At 38.0% G+C, this 15,027-nt stretch overlaps 1 protein-coding gene across 1 annotated transcript in view; it reads left to right on the forward strand.

Annotated features, from left to right (window-relative positions):
- The window catches only part of LOC124621679 (Fanconi anemia group I protein-like), a 276,076-nt gene that overhangs the window by 231,945 nt on the left and 29,104 nt on the right, over nucleotides 1-15,027 (forward strand). The window contains exons 20-23 of the mRNA XM_047147159.1: nucleotides 825-1,008; nucleotides 1,108-1,324; nucleotides 5,599-5,671; nucleotides 13,017-13,172. Coding sequence (XP_047003115.1) covers nucleotides 825-1,008; nucleotides 1,108-1,324; nucleotides 5,599-5,671; nucleotides 13,017-13,172 — 630 coding nt within the window. The remainder of the gene's footprint in view (nucleotides 1-824; nucleotides 1,009-1,107; nucleotides 1,325-5,598; nucleotides 5,672-13,016; nucleotides 13,173-15,027) is intronic.

Raw genomic sequence — 15,027 nt, forward strand, 5'->3', positions numbered from 1 at the left:
CCTATGACACAACAGTTGGATAAATTTTTGATTTACAGTTCTCATTTCTGATACACCAAAAATTAATGGAACTAGTGTTGTTAATTCTGTATCTATTGTATTTCATCTTTTTTAGCTAAGTTTTTAGAGAAAAACTTACTGTAATATTAACAACAATATGAAAAGGACAGATTGCCCCTCGCCACATAGCAGTGGTGTTAAGTGGCAGACAGGCACATTGAATAAAGACTGCTAGATATTTAGCTATTTGACTAAGTATTTAATCAGACTTAGAAAGAGAGAGCACACGCGCGCACACCACACACACACACACACACACACACACACACACACACACACACACACACACAGGGATGAGGGAAGATCTAGTGCTGCTGATGGGAGCGTGCAAGTGGTCAGGAGATGGCAGTAGGCTGCTAAGTACAGCATTAGAAGGCTGTGCCGAGGGTTGCAAAGGCGAGAGGAGAGGAGGAGGAAAGACTATGTATGTGGCATGAACGAGTGTGTGTAGGGTAGTGTTGTAATGGGAGTAAGGAATGGGGTAGTGACAGGTGGAGAGGACAAGGAGTAGCGTAGGTTGAGGCCAGGACTGTTACACGAACAAAAGATATGTTGTAAGGAACACCCCCCATATGTGCAGTTCAGAAAATATTATTTTGATGGGGAAAAATAAATAATATGTTGAGTTTTTATTAAATGTGCCTGTCTGCCATTCAACACTTCCTCCACTTGGTAAATAGCAGTGTATCCTTTTTGTATTGTTATGCCATCCAGGATTTTCCGTTGTTTTTATTTAATAATATATCTTTATCTTCTTTAATTAGGCAACTGCTGGGAAAGACAAATTCACTCGATTTGGTGTTTTGACTGATAATTCCAAAGATGCTGCTCTCATTGCTTTTTGTAATGTGTTGCGCATTAGCCTTTCTGATATTAACTGGGTTGTTGAAAGGCTGCAGTCAGAATACACAGCACGCGCATATTCTTCAGAGTATAGTATTGAATCACGTAGGTATAAATATCTTTATTTTGTGCTCAGAAACAGAAACATATAAATACATACAGTTTTATGAGGAATCTAACTATAGTATTTTTGTTTGCATATAGGCCAAGAATTTTTAAAAAGCAAAGAACGTGATGTCTGCTGCCATGTAAGTCATTATGTTACTGTTATTAATAACCTCACAAAAATGGCAGTACCAGCTGGAAATTCAAGTGCAACATTATTTAGGCTGCTGACTTCTCTGTACACAACTCTTATAACATTGACAAAATATTTTTGCATAAGATCATCGAAGCTGGATCCAGCATTTCAGACAGCAAGGTAGGTTGTTTCTTTTCCTCCTCCTCCTCCTCCTCAAATAATAACTTCGGCAATTTATTGTCCCTCTAAAATATAATTATTTACATTATTGCCATTTAAAAAAAGCTGTTCTACATATTTCACATAGTGTAGCTATAAATACCTCCATACTGCCTTAAGGGGGGCAGAATGTCAAATGGGCCGTCTTGGAGCAGGAGAGACACCACATGACATTTTAATTTCCACTGTCCATACTTTACGAATAAATTCATAAAACTGTGTCAGCATGACCAGGAAGGATTCAGGATTCACAATCATAGCAGTGGAAGTTCAAAAACATAACAAAATAATTTTTTTTTTTTACATGTGAAAGTTCATCATTTTTTCACTTCTATTGGCTGCGTTTGTTGCTATAGGTACACGTTTCTTCATAAGTAAGAGAGATTCTTCGATGAATTTTGCACAGCATACAAACCATACTTACAGGTGTATGAAACTCTAGAAATTATTTAATTTATGAAAAAATGAATGTGCTGTTATATTTTAAACTTCATGTTTAGAAAAAACTCAAATTTTGTAGTTCATCATTTCAATTTTTACCACAGTTTTAAATAGATTTGAAAAATTCTAGAGTTTCATACACCTGTAAGTATGGTTTGTAAGCTGTGCAAAATTCATTGAAGAATCTCCCTTACTTATGAAGAAAAGTGTACCTGTAGCAACAAATGCAGCCAATGGTAAGTGAAAAAAAGGTGAAATACAAATGTCAAAAAAAAAAAAAAAAATTATTTTCTTATATTTTTGAACTTCCACCAGTATAAGTGTAAATCCTGAATCTTTTCTGGTCATTCTGACAAAGTTTTATGAATTTATTTTTAAAAGTATAGACAGTGGAAATTAAAATGTCCTGTGGTGTCTCTCCTGCTCCAAGTCGTCCCGTTTGACATCCTACCCCCTTAATACAACACTTAGCTTGGTGATCGGCGGCGGCAGCGGCGGCGTCGGGTGGCGGCAACACTGCCGTACTTCCTTGCCATATTGCCAGTTCTTCTTCATTGCTTATTGGCATCAGTGATTTATTAATTCTCAAATGTCATTTCTTGATCAAGTTCCATATTCTCTTTGAGTTTCAGAAGTGGATGACCCTTCTGGCCGGTAGTACTTGTCTATATTCATCACAGATTGAGGAAGAATGCAGACCAGTTTTTCCAGTTCCTTATACATAGCCTAAGTAGCGAACATTAACAGTCAGCAGTGTTGGACATTGTGTATAGAATATACTGTACCATTACCTCTACCACACGAACAGTATCTGCAGGAAAACTTATCTACTTAGCTCATTTTTATTTTCTAATGTCTGGTGCCATTACATCCTGTGATCTTCCTGAAAATTATAAATTCAATAAAGAGGGAGAAGAAGTAATTTGTATTTATGCGCTGAGTTGTGTAGGCATGTTGTAACATTTACATGAAATGCAGCCAGGTGGTCAGCTGGTTTGTACAATTGTAACTTGCCACAGTCGTACAAACTGTTGGAACAGACTATATGTTAGGAAAAGCTTGGAGTTCACATTCTGTAAGTCTCTCTTCAGTTTTGGAAGCCAACTGAGTTTGCTCACATTAGGTTAGACATTCAGCCAATAGTCCAGAAATCATACATGGAATGATAGAAACAAAAGCTTGTGTAATAAGTTTTACCACTGCAAGGATTATAATGATTTTTTATTAGTGGCTACCTGTGAGTAATTAAAATATGTACAAACAATTTTAGCAGAATTTAGTTCTGATTCACTTTGCAGAAAAGTGTTTAAATATGTATTGCACTTCTTATGACCACTCTAGGAGGTAACAAGAACCTAAGTAGATGTAATTTTATTCTCCTAAAATAGAATGTCTTCAGTCCACCACCTTACCAACCAACAATAATATGGAAAGGATAAGATCGTTACACATCACATGAAGTGAGTATTGAGTTGCAGATAGGAGGCACAGTGGGGGGAGGGGGAAGAAGAATATAGAATTGCTGAATTGTGCAGGTGGGAACTGTCCTTGTGACATAGCCTTTGTTCTTGTCAACTCAGGCCTCAGCTTTCAGTAGGCCCTGTCCTCCACCTGTCTACACCACTCCCTTCTTTCTCTTCCAGTACTAAACATGCCTTCTATCCTGCTGATGCATCTGCATTGTCCTTTCACCCTTCCCCTTCCCCCAGCACAACCTCCTGATGCTACACCTATCACCTCTCAGACACAGTTGCAGTCGGGCCTTATTGTCTGCAAACAGTGGCCGTGGCCGTGTGTCTGTGTAGTTGCCTCGTGGGAATGTGTAAATTTCATTGTCTATGTCTGATGAAAGACTTAGCCCATAAGCTGAAAATTTCTATCTTTCTTTTCCATTGTACCTGCCTGCGACTCAGTGCCCCCTCTACATGGTAACATCCTAACCTTTCCTTATGTAATTATTGCATCATGGACCAACCAACCAATAATCACACACTGTGCAGATAATCCCATACTGGCAGTCTGTCTGTATTGTCATCACTGAGTATTGGATTGTCATACATATTCCACAAACAGTGTCAGTTTTCCCCCCTTATATTATATCTATGTTCAAACTTTGAAAATGTAAGCAAAAGACCTGAGTTTGGATGAAAAGTTACTAACGAGTTGCTCTAAAAGACTGCCCATTATACAGTTCCCATGTGATAAAATGAAAACACCAGAGGTATGATACTGAAATCTTTACGCTGAAGAGGAAACCAAGAATAGAGTGGATAAATTGAATGTGTGATGTAAGCCTTACCAATAAGTTCATGACTGTATGCTTTCTGTTAACACCAGAAGTAATAATAGTATTAGTACCATTAATCCAGAACTGATTGCATGTATAATACTCCATGCAGGAGTTGCAGCACACGAACCAAGTTGCATGAAACTGAATACATTCTGACAATTCAAGTAATCTAAAACATACAGTGGTAGTCTACAGAAGAGTGTATGTGCATCAAGTGGAATGGGAAATCTGGTCACACAACGTAGCTGTCTGATGAATGACAGTGCGTTTGATGTGGTGTAATGTCAAACAAGTAATAGGCTGAAAATACACACAGTTAATTGTAGGAAAAGAAAAATGCATTTGAAAAGCTATATGATTATGAGAATGAATTGCTGTTTGTTACTTTATATTCAGGAGATGAAATATTTAGTTCTGCCAATAGATACGTATAAAAGTAAACGTGTGTATTGGCAGTACTAAGTGTTACACACATGTACTTCAAAATACTAGGCTTTCTTACATTTTTGTTTGGGGTATATAGTTCTAGAAATAAAATAAAAATAGCTGCAAAAATGGCAAAGGCTTTTATGAGGTTTCGCTTGACCATAAAGCAAATGCCAGGACTGTAAACTAAAAGCATAACAAGTATAAACAAGACAGTGTCTGTCAGATAGTTCTAGACAATTCTGAGTTAGCTTCTGCCCATACCCACACAGTGTGGTAGAAATTAAGATTAGGTCTTTGTCATTCATGAGACTATAATGCTCCGTTCATAAAGCAACTAACTGAGATGAAATGAAACTGAATGGCTTGTGTGTGTGTGTGTGTGTGTGTGTGTGTGTATACACTCTTGCCCAAAATAGGATTCGTGCTACAAAAGCTAGTGAAGTTTCCAATATTGTTTGTGTGTCAGTCAACATGTCAATGCAATTTTGTTATATGATGACATATTGGAGACCGTGGCTGTTTTTGAAGACAAATGTTGATCGTGTTAGGACAGCAACCAGCCACAAATTTACTTTGAGTTCCTTTATTCAAAGGAACTCAAAGTAAATTTGTGGCTGGTTGCTGTCCTAACAAGATCAACATTTGTCAACATGTCAATGTCGCTGCTATTTGGTGAGTTGTTACCTTTACTCTTAAATAATTTGTGTTCTACCAGAACTTTCCATTGCTGTAAAACTCCATGTGTCTTCGTGACTGTCCAGGAGTGAGAATATTATATAAGCATTATCGTAATTCTAAACTCTGATACAAATTTCACAAAAATGTATTCAAGTATAGTGTGTAGTAATTCTGATGTGTGTACAGAAATTAATGAATCCAGAATTTGGATGTTTGACTTTTGCTTTATATCTGTAGAATGCATACTGTAACTCAATAATTAGTTTTATCTTTCATTCCCAATTTACTTTGATGAGTTACTATTAACAATTTTTTATTTTTTGTTTGATGATGTTATGTACAGTTGAAGATATGAAACAACTATATTTTAAAATTCTTTCTTTCTGAATATTTCCAGATTCACTCAAGTAATTACTTTGGCAGGCAAGCATTTAGCCAGAAACTACGACGCCCTTATATCACATGTTGAGGTAATGTCAAATTTAATTTTGTTGTATTTTGAGCTTCTGAAGCATCGATTATTCATACTTAAAGAGCATAAATTAAGAAATTAAATGAAGTATCGAAGTATAAATATCCAATACCATTGAAGAATAAACAGAAAGAAAATTGTAAGTTATCAGAGAACTCAGTGAAATCGCAAAATGAGGTAGTGACATGAATACAGCATGTACCAGGTTTAAATTTATTTTTGCCTTTCCACATATTCCCCCAATAAATTTAAGCACTTCTCCTGCTGCATTTGACAAAACCGAAAGAAAAGGGCAGCTGTCATCTCCAGCAAGTAACCTCTCAGACTACATCTTCACTGTCTTCAAAGTGCTGCACAGTCAGATGGTTTTTAAGATGGTGAAACAGATGAAAATCACTGGCAGCTAAAACGAAACTGAACAGTGTATTTTCCAAACAGTCCCAATTAAATTTTTGCAATAACTTATGTGTTTGTCATCCATAAGAATCACACCCACTGCCAGTTGTCCAGAGTGATGCAGTAATCTGAATTAATAACAGCCTCACCTTCAGACTGGAATTTTAGCAACAATACACTCTCCTTGTCTCAAAATACAGCCATCTTAATCTTGTGGAACCATCTTCAATTTACTTTTTTCATGTGGAGAAGGTAAGCTTCCATTCCTTGGAGATTTGCTTTAACACAGATTGATAATGGTGAACCTATGACTCATCCACTGTAAAGGACTGCATTAAGAAACTCTCCCCTTTTTGAATGTAATCAATGAGGTACTGCATGCATAGGCCCAGTCAGTTCTAGTTTTGTTCTGTAGTCAACCAGTGGTGAATTCAATGTTCACAAACTTTATGAAAATTCAATTTCTGGCGGCAATTTATGTTGTGCATTGTGCCTTGGGGACCATGTGCCATGTCATATATTGTCGCACAATAACATTCGTGAATCATTTCTTCCACGTGTTATAATGAGGCATCACTGGAAAAACCCTCTGATTATCCAGGGCTCATTCCTTGTTTGTGATACTTTCTTGGCTTTTGTTGACTTCCTGTATCCAGCTGAATAACATGTTTCCAGTAAATACAGTTCTCACCATATGTGAGATGCATTTCACACTGAACTTTGTAGACAATCCCTCGGCCCATAAAAATCACAAAACTTAACACTGTTCCATTCAGGTAAACACCTGTAGCACACATGCCGTCTTGCAATGATAGCTGTTTACTAAATGTTTGTTGGTGAATACTCTTTATCTTTGCTGAATTTTGTTTTGTGGACATTAGGCCATGGTCCAAGGGATATTCTGTGACTGAAGTTTCATCTGCTGGAGAGAACATCAATCTAATGCCCAGAAAACAGAAACACTGCAAATTCAAATACCTGCCTTGTAGCCTACTGTAATACTGTGTATCGACTAACGATTAATTGGCATGCTGCCACCTTCTAGAAACTCATGGATGTAAAATTTAAAGTCATATGCAGTGCTCTGGCATTTGTGACTTATCGTATTTACCTGAGTATAAGATGACCCTGAATATAAAATGAACCTCCCCCCTCTCTCTCTCTCTCTCTTCCCCCCCCCCCTCCGCCCCCCGTTTTATTGATGTAAAGTATCTGCCAAAAACTTAACATTATACCTATCCTATACTTAAGCTGTTCATTGAATGTCTTTATTTTAATAATACTTGGAGAAATAAAATCCTGTAGTCTGTGGCATCACTGTTTTTAGTCATCACCACCATCCTAGTAATACTGTGTATCGACTAACGATTAATTGGCATTTTATATCTTTGTTGTCACAGATATTTTGCTGTTGCTTCCAAATATGGTGCTATTTATGAGGTAACCTTTACAGTGAGACCTGAGAACACAGATCTTTCTTTCTGAATACATATCGGGTTTTGGTTCTGTACTGACATGAGAATGTTACAGTGTCTCTTTCTTCCGAAAATACCACCTGCCCACTGCTCTCCCATTGGCTTTGTAGAACCAGCTGGGTGGTGGGGGAACGAAATGAAACATCAAAGGTTGATAGGCTATGTGATGTTGTAGCCGTGACTACAAAATCGAGTCAAATTTACAAACAACTTGGCAGTACAACATTTCACCATCTCTGGCCTGGATGGATGCACTGATTTGGTTGGGAAGGGTGTCATAAAGCCTTTCTATCCTCTCCTGCAGCAAGCTTGCCCATAAATGTTGTAACTGCTCCTGGATACTGGCAATATGGGTTGATACCTGAACTGTCATACACATGTTTTATTGGATACAGATCTGGGATTCTTGCTGGCCATGGGAGTAATTCAACACTACACACACAGTTCATAGAAGTATGATACGTAATCAGCATGGTTTCAGAAAACATCGTTCTTGTGCAACGCAGCTAGCTCTTTATTCACACGAAGTAATGGCCACTATCGACAGGGGATCTCAAGTTGATTCCGTATTTCTAGATTTCCGGAAAGCTTTTGACACTGTTCCTCACAAGCGACTTCTAATCAAGCTGCGGGCCTATGGGGTATCGTCTCAGTTGTGCGACTGGATTCGTGATTTCCTGTCAGGAAGGTCGCAGTTCGTAGTAATAGACGGCAAATCATTGAGTAAAACTGAAGTGATATCAGGTGTCCCCCAGGGAAGCGTCCTGGGACCTCTACTGTTCCTGATCTATATAAATGACCTGGGTGACAATCTGAGCAGTTCTCTTAGGTTGTTCGCAGATGATGCTGTAATTTACAGTCTAGTAAGGTCATCCGAAGACCAGTATCAGTTGCAAAGCGATTTAGAAAAGATTGCTGTATGGTGTGGCAGGTGGCAGTTGATGCTAAATAACGAAAAGTGTGAGGTGATCCACATGAGTTCCAAAAGAAATCTGTTGGAATTCGATTACTCGATAAATAGTACAATTCTCAAGGCTGTAAATTCAACTAAGTACCTGGGTGTTAAAATTACGAACAACTTCAGTTGGAAAGACCACATAGATAATATTGTGGGGAAGGTGAGCCAAAGGTTGCGTTTCATTGGCAGGACACTTACAAGATGCAACAAGTCTACTAAAGAGACAGCTTACACTACACTCGTTCGTCCTCTGTTAGAATATTGCTGCGCGGTGTGGGATCCTTACCAGGTGGGATTGACGGAGGACATCGAAAGTGTGCAAAAAAGGGCAGCTCGTTTTGTATTATCACGTAATAGGCGAGAGAGTGTGGCAGATATGATACGCGAATTTGGGATGGAAGTCATTACAGCAAAGACGTTTTTCGTCGCGGCGAGATGTATTTACAAAATTTAAGTCACCAACTTTCTCTTCCGAATGCGAAAATATTTTGTTGAGCACAACCTACATAGGTAGGAATGATCATCAAAATAAAATAAGAGAAATCAGAGCTCGAACAGAAAGGTTTAGGTGTTCGTTTTTCCCGCGCGCTGTTCGGGAGTGGAATGGTAGAGAGATAGTATGATTGTGGTTCGATGAACCCTCTGCCAAGCACTTAAATGTGAATTGCAGAGTAGTCATGTAGATGTAGATGTATGTACCGTGTGTGTACGAGCATTGTCCTGTCATAAAATGGCACCCTAATGATGCTGCAGGAGAGGTAACATCTGAGGGCATTTGATGCCCATGGTGTACTACTGCGCTGTCAGAGTTCCTTAATTCGTTACCAGCTGGAACGTAAATTCATACCTGATGGTTCCTTATGCCGTGATGCTAGGAGTAACACTGCTGCACCTCTCATAAACATTGGAAGAATGGGACCTCTCCCCATTTTTGCCACTATGTTCACCAACGATGGTCTTCTGGGGTGGTACAAAAACCACAGTTCGTCACTGATCAGATTGTGACACAATTCATTAGCTTCCAGCTCCCTACAGCTGAATTGGCAGAAATTGTACAACTTTGGATAAACACTGTAACCAACCTTAAAGATTAACAGTTTGTAGAGCAGTAGCAGCTTTAGCATCATTATTGTAGCTCATGTCTTGTTTTTTGTGTCACATTTCAAATGTTCTTTGTGATGGTATTCTGTTAGCATTGATTTGTCTCCTGGACTAAAGTCTAGATTGCCAGTCATAGTGATTTGTCTCTTAAGGCTCAAAGGTTGACAGCACGTCAGTTGTGCGTAATTAATGGGATGATAGCTTCACGTAGTAGATTTTGCTCTGTTGGATGTGAGAATGTGACAGTACTGCAAGTGGCTGCAATTTGTCAGGCTTCGGCTGTAAATGTAAGTTGACCCTTACATTAGTCTATTTGACATTGTAAAAATGTTGACCTCTGGCACCAATAGTGTAATCAGCAAATTGTAAGTTGACCCTGTATTTTCTGAATGACAAATTTGGGTAGAAAGCTTGTATTATAATTGGAAACATACAGTAACTGAAGAAGCATTGGCTCTGGTTTTGATTTTATGTAAAATATTGCTGGTTGAAAATGTCTGAAGCTCAGCTGTGGTTTATTCTTCTCAAGGATATAAAAAAATGAGGATAAAAGAACATAGTGCTATTGTCTTATTTTCAGATCTCACTCCATGTAGAAATTTTGATATAGAAATAGAAATCTGTATTTAGTGATTGTGGTAAGCCCAATCCCAACGTAAATATATTTTCTACAGTGAATTCGCGTTTTCCTTAAGACACTTGAAGGTTGAGTCATATAAGAATGAGAGGTTTCTGATGAATGTTTGATAACATTTCTTTGAAGTACTAACGTTTAATAGTTTTAATGGCACTTATTCTGTTATAACACTACAAGAGAAATGACGGGTCACATTTATAGACAGCACCACATGGATAAAATTAAATTGAAATGAGGGAACATTAACTCCTCTAGATTCAGTACAACTCCTCACGTTCAGTACTTTGCTGTCTCCAGTTCTTAGTCAACATAATGATCATAGTTGATGTTAAGAGTCATTAAAATTGTGATTTTTCCAGTGATATAAGCAGACTAATTTCAGATGTAATGTTTTGTATGCCAAAATCAGCCATGGCAATTGTGGTACATGGTTATGACTGATTCTGGAGAAATACTTTAGTTTCTAATCTAGAAAACCAATGTCGTGTGCTTCTGAATATGCAATGTTGACTCCACATTCAAATTGTGCTTATTAATGGTTACGCATTCCTTTATTCACAAGATTTTCTGTATGTTATTAAATCATATGGAACACCTTCAGGTGTGTGTGTGTGTGTGTGTGTGTGTGTGTGTGTGTGTGTGTGTGTGTGTGTGTGTGTGTGTGTGTTTTCCCAAAGCATTTGTTAAAGATGTAACTGAGTTGTTCCATCCAGGGGTGGTATAATGGTTAGTGAATGAAGAGCAGGGAAGATACAAGTAGAAGATATGCTTGTGGACCGTATGCTGAATGTCTTAACCAGATATTCAGCATATCACTGTTTCCATGTGAAGCACCCACAGACCATTGCTGCAGCGACACTGCTGGTCATTAAATTTGGAATAACATGAAGGGGACATACACTAAACATCAATTGGGCATGAAGTTTGGATACACAACAGACATAGTAGGTAGAAGTAACTCCATCTACATTCTGTATATAAAGTAAAATTACACAGAAGGTTTCTCATTCAGAAATCTTATTTGAATGTTCTTTATTTGTGAGAAAATCGTGTTACATTTCTTGTAAGAAAGAGAAATATCTACCAGCACATTGGAATTCAATAATTTCAGAATAGTAGTCTATCGGGACTGTAGATTTTGTTCCATGATCAATCAAAATACGATGGCTGTCTTACGAATACAGGATGAGTGGCTTCTGGATCTCGACAGCCCCACACAAAAAGTGCATGAGAATATAGATATAATGTTCACTTTGGTGTGCATGATTTTCACTTACCTTGAGTCAGGAAACAGGCTTATTTGCAACAAGACAGTCATCCACATGAAAGTGCAATAGACCTGATAGTGTGTGGAGTGCCATGGACTATCAGCATTAATGTAGCTTTCATCAGAGAGAGGTGCACCTACAGTGGTGCACCCAATGGCAACATTGGTCACAAGACTGGTACCGTGGAGAGCTAACAGTGCCAGATTGCTTTCATCATCGTCATACTGGTTCAGTTTCTGGTATGGGTGCTATGCGTTGCTGTTGGATACACAACTTAATCACTTCTAGGTCATATAACTGGTAACTTGGGCAACAGAAATTACAATTTTTATGTGTTAAAACCAGGGACTGTGTCCTACATCCAAGCACTTTGATTTATGAACTCTAGGTTAAGAGTTAAAGCGACATGATGTGTGTACCCGTATCTGTCATTCAGGCTCAGTTCAACTTTATGCGTAACTGGGTTAGAGCCATTATTGCTGCTGGTAGTTGCAGCCCTGTCTACTAAATTGTACACCTTGTGTACTCTTTGATTACCTACACATTTAATTATGCATTCTTCCTAAATATTATGTATGTACAATAAATAAAATTTCATTATTTGCTGTCCTTCCTGGCAGTGCAGTTTTAATGGACAGACATTCATTAACAAGAAACTGCTCTCTCTTTGTCATTATTATTTATTTCTTGTTTAAGAATTCATCGTACCTTACTTGCTTTATTCTTGGAGTGTTTAGATTTTGGCCATAATGAATGTTTTTTGCTATTTCTGGTGAGACATAATACGAATTTGCTTTGGTGTTAATAATATTTTTTCAACTACTGATCTTCTAAACTAAAAACAGCTTTCTCCTTGTGATAAAAGTAGAAGATATTTTTCTTGGGCACTATCTCATATTTTCTTCTTTCTTTTGTTCCATCTTACCCTCACCTCCTTTATAGTAAATGGGATTCAGAGTGCTGTTAGATATATTTTTAAGGGAAATTAAATGCCAGTGTGTCTGTTGGCAGTACTATACATTCCATGTACTGAAGCTAAGTTCTGATCAGCAGTTCTGCCGCATAATTTACAAACACACACGCGCACACACACACACACACACACACACACACACACACACACACACACACACACACACTACATGTTGTGATAATTTTTTAAATAACAGACCTAAATATCTTGCAGTGTTAATTTGTAGAAAACGGTCACTACACAAGAGTATTGTTTATCAAATGCTACATTAAAATGCAAAGTACCTAAATCTTTAGATAAAGTAAAAGTAATTTGAGATTGTGATAGATGTGTTAAATCATAGGCTGTATACATTAAATGTCTACATTTTTTCCACAAACAATCTTCCTCAGATCGTGTCCTCTTCTTTTTCTGCCCACCCACTCAACATCATTTCTCTGTTTCCAAAAGCTTAAATCATTTCCTGCATGCTGCGTACTGATTATGTTTATACTTCTGGCAATATCATCTGCATAAAATATCTGTTTTTTTGCAGGAAATGGAAGGAGAAGAAGGAGGAAAGAAAAACAAAAAGGCTAACAACTTTGCACTTAAATCCAAGGTTTTAAAAGGGGCTAAATCCAGGACGAGTTTACTGTTTGAGAGAGAGCAGTTTGAGCAACTAATAATAAAGCTCTCCTCAAAAACTAAGGTAAATACTTTGCATTGGTCATTTGCACATTTTAATCCTTAAAATAAAAAAGGAGCGAATTGTGATAGCAGAAGTATAATCAAACTGATAAAAACTCTCCTGTCTTAACCGTTTCAATCTACAAAATTTGAATTTAGAGTGAAAGTCCTAAAATTCCACCTCGCCCCATTTTTTTCTAAAATAAAGGGACACCATCAAATTGCAGCCCTTCTAATGTTACTATATTTTGAAACTTTACACAATCTACTCCCTGTTTTTTTTTTTTTTTTTTTTTTTTTTTTTTTTTTTTTTTTTTTTTTTTTTTTTTTTCCCCCCCTTGGAATCTCATACTCACTTAATCATACTGGATTTGTAAAGGGGGTAAAATCTACTTGTGATTTGCTTCAAAATACAGGGTATATATAAAGTCCGGGAACATTATCAATTATTTATTGCACAGGAAATATACATTGTACAGATGTCAGACATATTGCATTTTGAAGAGAAGCTCTGAAAGTTTTTGTTACAAACATTCAATATGCAAACCATGAGTGACCTGGCAGACGTCAATACGGCAATCGAATTCTTGCCGTACCCGTCCCAGCATGACATCGTCGACTGTGGCAGTCGTGTCCAGTATTCTCTCCCGGAGCTCTGCTACATCACGTGGTAGAGGTGGTATGTACACCAGATCTTTAATGTGTCTCCACAGAAAAAAGTCAGAGTGAGATCTGGCAATCGAGAGGCCATTTCATGAAACAGCCGTCCCCTTCTGTAGCATGGCCAATCTATCGATGCAGCAAAATGGGGTGGAGCCCCATTCTCCTGAAAGATGGAGAGTCCGGTTGAATGTGAGGCATCAGCCATTGCTGCAACATGTCCAAGTAGGAATATCCAGTGACATGCTCTTGCCAAAGAAGAATGGCCCGTACAGTTTTCGATGTGACAAGGCATAAAAGACATTTATTTTTGGGGAATCACGCTCAAATTCAAGGCATTTGTGTGGATGCTTTGTACCCCAGATTCGACAATTGCGCCTGCTCACTTTCCCATGAATGTGAAAAGTGGCCTTTTCACTAAAAGTTAAGTGATGAGTGCCATCCTCATCATCATTCAATCGTTGCAACTAAGAACAAAACTCAAAAACGCTTGTTTTTGTAGTTGTCATTGAGCTTCTGCACTAGCTCTGATTTGAATGGTTTCATATACAGCTTCTGTCACAGGACTTTCCACACTGTCATTGGAGCCATTTCGAGTTCATGGGATGCACGACACACCGATTTTTTTGGACTCCTTATGAATGTCTCTCATACACGCTTCACATTCACTTCACTCACACGGGGATGTCCACTTCTCTTTGCCGGGCACAGGCAACCCATTGTAACGAATTTGTTGTCTCAGTGGTAAATGGCCTTCCTTGTGGGTGGCTTCTTACCAACTTGGTTCTAAATATCCACTGAACACCTGTAGCACACTTGTTTTTGTCAAACTCCAACACAGAGAAAGCTCGCTCCACACTTGAAATCACCATGTTTGCGACGAGCACTGACTATCGGTAAATTACCAAACTGTGGTGGTATACGTGGGGGAAAAAAACCCCTCAGGGTTTCTCTTCAAAATGACATATGTATGATATCTGTACAATGTTTGGTTCTTGTGCAATAAATAATTGAAAGTGTTCCTAGACTTTATGTACATCCTATAGGGCCTCTATCTGACTAGCAGAGAATTATTGTAGTATTACCCACTACATAAAGTAGTAAAGAGTCTTGTCATCAAGACTGCATTGGTCGCAGATAGCTGTACTGCAGATGAAGGACACTATACCAAAATCATTGCCAGTCAGTAACATTTTTCTGTTCTTGATTTGTTTGTA

Source organism: Schistocerca americana, chromosome 1 (genome assembly GCF_021461395.2).
Source record: "Schistocerca americana isolate TAMUIC-IGC-003095 chromosome 1, iqSchAmer2.1, whole genome shotgun sequence".
In the NCBI taxonomy this organism is placed as follows: Eukaryota; Metazoa; Arthropoda; class Insecta; order Orthoptera; family Acrididae; genus Schistocerca; species Schistocerca americana.